Source organism: Gallinula chloropus, assembly GCF_964237585.1.
Source record: "Gallinula chloropus genome assembly, contig: HAP1_SCAFFOLD_379, whole genome shotgun sequence".
NCBI classification, from domain to species: Eukaryota; Metazoa; Chordata; class Aves; order Gruiformes; family Rallidae; genus Gallinula; species Gallinula chloropus.
Window position 1 is genome coordinate 57,821 of NW_028168113.1, and position 2,386 is coordinate 60,206.

General features: G+C 49.7%; 1 protein-coding gene across 1 annotated transcript; it reads right to left on the minus strand.

Annotated features, from left to right (window-relative positions):
* Positions 1 to 1,000: 1,000 nt before the first annotated feature.
* LOC311204799 (dnaJ homolog subfamily C member 9-like) lies at positions 1,001 to 1,678 on the minus strand (the record flags this gene model as incomplete). The annotated part of the gene is made up of 1 exon (XM_084281152.1): positions 1,001 to 1,678. One exon carries the CDS (start codon positions 1,676 to 1,678, stop codon positions 1,001 to 1,003), a length of 678 nt encoding a protein of 225 aa, XP_084137278.1.
* Positions 1,679 to 2,386: the final 708 nt, after the last annotated feature.

Below are 2,386 nucleotides of genomic sequence, written 5' to 3' on the forward strand. Positions count from 1 at the left end.
GAGGGACATGGAAGTGGAAGCACGATTCATTGGAAACAAAGAGTGCCTGCAGATCTCAAATAAGATCACAGCAAAACCCCAGCTCGCTTGCATCCCTCCTTGCTGCAACACTTCCCCCCCACCATGTTTAACAGCAATAATATGTTCAAATCCTCAAAATGTGGGAGTGGGCTTAAATGATAACCCATTCCTGAATTTAGCATTTATCTACTAAAACTGTATCCTTTGGAGTAAGAGTGAAAAAACAGGCAACAGTGGATAAAGCAACATTGCATCAAAACAAAAGGACTGTTAGTTAGCAGATGCAAAGTACCTACTGCAACTCCAAAGGTCAAATCCACAATTCAATGAAACTCTGATTTTCACACCGGACAAGCTGCATCTGAATGAATGTAACAGAGGTGGCAATGAAACATTTGCTGTATTAACAGCATCCTTTTAATGCCATTCCAAATTCCAGAGACAGAAGGTCACAGCATAAACATCCCATTTCTCAAGAGACATTTTTTTTCCCCAACATAAATACAAAAAGAGAACATCAGCAACCAACCAAAACATTACAAGCAAGAATAGATAAAGACTGAAAAACAATGGGGAATCGACAATATTTTGTTATATAGCATACAACAAGCAATTCAAATAATGTTAAATAACTGATAATGAACATCAGGAAGCACTGCAGATGTCACGGGGCTTTTTGCACCATGGGATCACATGAGGTACTGCGGATAGAGAGCACAAGGCATTAGTTGCCTGAGGAAATCAGGATAAGCACTGGCTTCCCAGGCATGGCAGTGAAAACAGAATTTCAGGGAAGAATTTGAGGAATAACAAGGGAAGGAGACACTTCAGGGAACTCTCTTACTGACAAGTGGAGGAGACAGCACACAACACAGCCAGCTCCACAAAAATTTAATTATTTTTTCTTCTTTCCTCCTTTTCTAGCATTGTTGCTGTATTTTGCCTCCAGTTGTGCCAACAAGCCCTCCGTTTCCATTTTTCAATGTTGATTTCTGCTTTGAATCAGCGCTTTCACATCATCTTCTCCACTGAGGCCCGCTTCGTTCCTCATCTTTTCTGCCTCTCTCGCTTCTTTTTCTGCCCAGCGTTTTCTTGAGACCCTTTTCTGCTTCGACTCTTCTACAAAGCCTCGGTGGGATGGGACTTCTCCGGAATCGATGGCCTTTTCTATGATTTTCCGTATTCTGGGTTTGTCTGTATAGTCCAGGCACAGCCCAGACTCCATTACCCTGTCCATGTCCCCCTCAAAATCCACGTACGCGGCTTCAGTACCGGCCAGCTCTTCTTGAGAATTTTTATAGCTCTTTTCAAAGTCTTCAGTGTCTTTCAGAGAGACCTTCTTGAAGAGCAGCTGCCAGTCCTCCTGCCAGTCCCGCTCACCGCGAAGGGCCTCGCCTTCCTCATCCCCCGTGCCCTGCTCATCGTACACCGCGCGCTGCTCCGCGTCGCTCAGGACGGCGTCCGCCTCACCCAGGATCTGGAACCGCCGCGTCACCTCCTCCTTCGCATCGGGCTCAGCGCGATCAGGGTGGACGCGGAGCGAGGCGCGGTGGGAACCGCGGTGGATCTCCTGGGCTGAGGCCTCCCGGCGGACGCCGAGGACGCGGTAAAGGTCCGAGGAGCCGAAGGCAGCCTCGCTCTGCTCCAGCAGCCCCATCCCACTGCGGCGCCGGCACCGCCCCCGCCCACTAAGAGCGCACCAACAGCCGCTGCTGTTAGAAAGTCTCTTAGTTAAAATGCCCTCATTTCCAAGTGCTGCATGTTCGGTCTGGCTGAACCTTGTGGACAGTACAAAGGGCCTGATGTTTGTTGCCTCTCTGGCTAGGGGGGTGAAAAACCATTAGAGGGAAAATGCACACAGAGGTGCGTATGTGCAACATGCATGTCTGTATTTTTTGTTCTTGGGCACCGGTTTGCCTGTAGTTTGCTCTGCTTTCCCCAGAGGTACACAACAGCCCTGCTCTGGTTGTTGGCATTTCGATCCCATATGTGTGCACGTGTGCGTGCGTGTGTTCTGTGTAGCCCTCTCCCTCTCCTTAGATGCTCAGTCAAGCCACTAACTGGCCCTGAATGACCTGTCCTCTCAGTTACATCATGTGCAGACACAGATGGGCCCCAGGCCTATGGCCTCTCCAGTAGCTGTGCCTTCTGCCCACCAGCCCAGCCCTTGGCTCAGACCTCCCCAGACTCTCCTGTATGTGGCCCAGACTCGTGGCCTTTCCTGGTTCCCTCAAGTGAAGTTACTTGTCATCTGTACTGGCCTGGTGTCTTAGCGATGGCGCTGGCTGCGAGGAACTGCAGCCCCTTCTCCTGTTGCTGCCACTTGGACCAGGACTCAGAACCACCATTACATAAATAAGCCAGG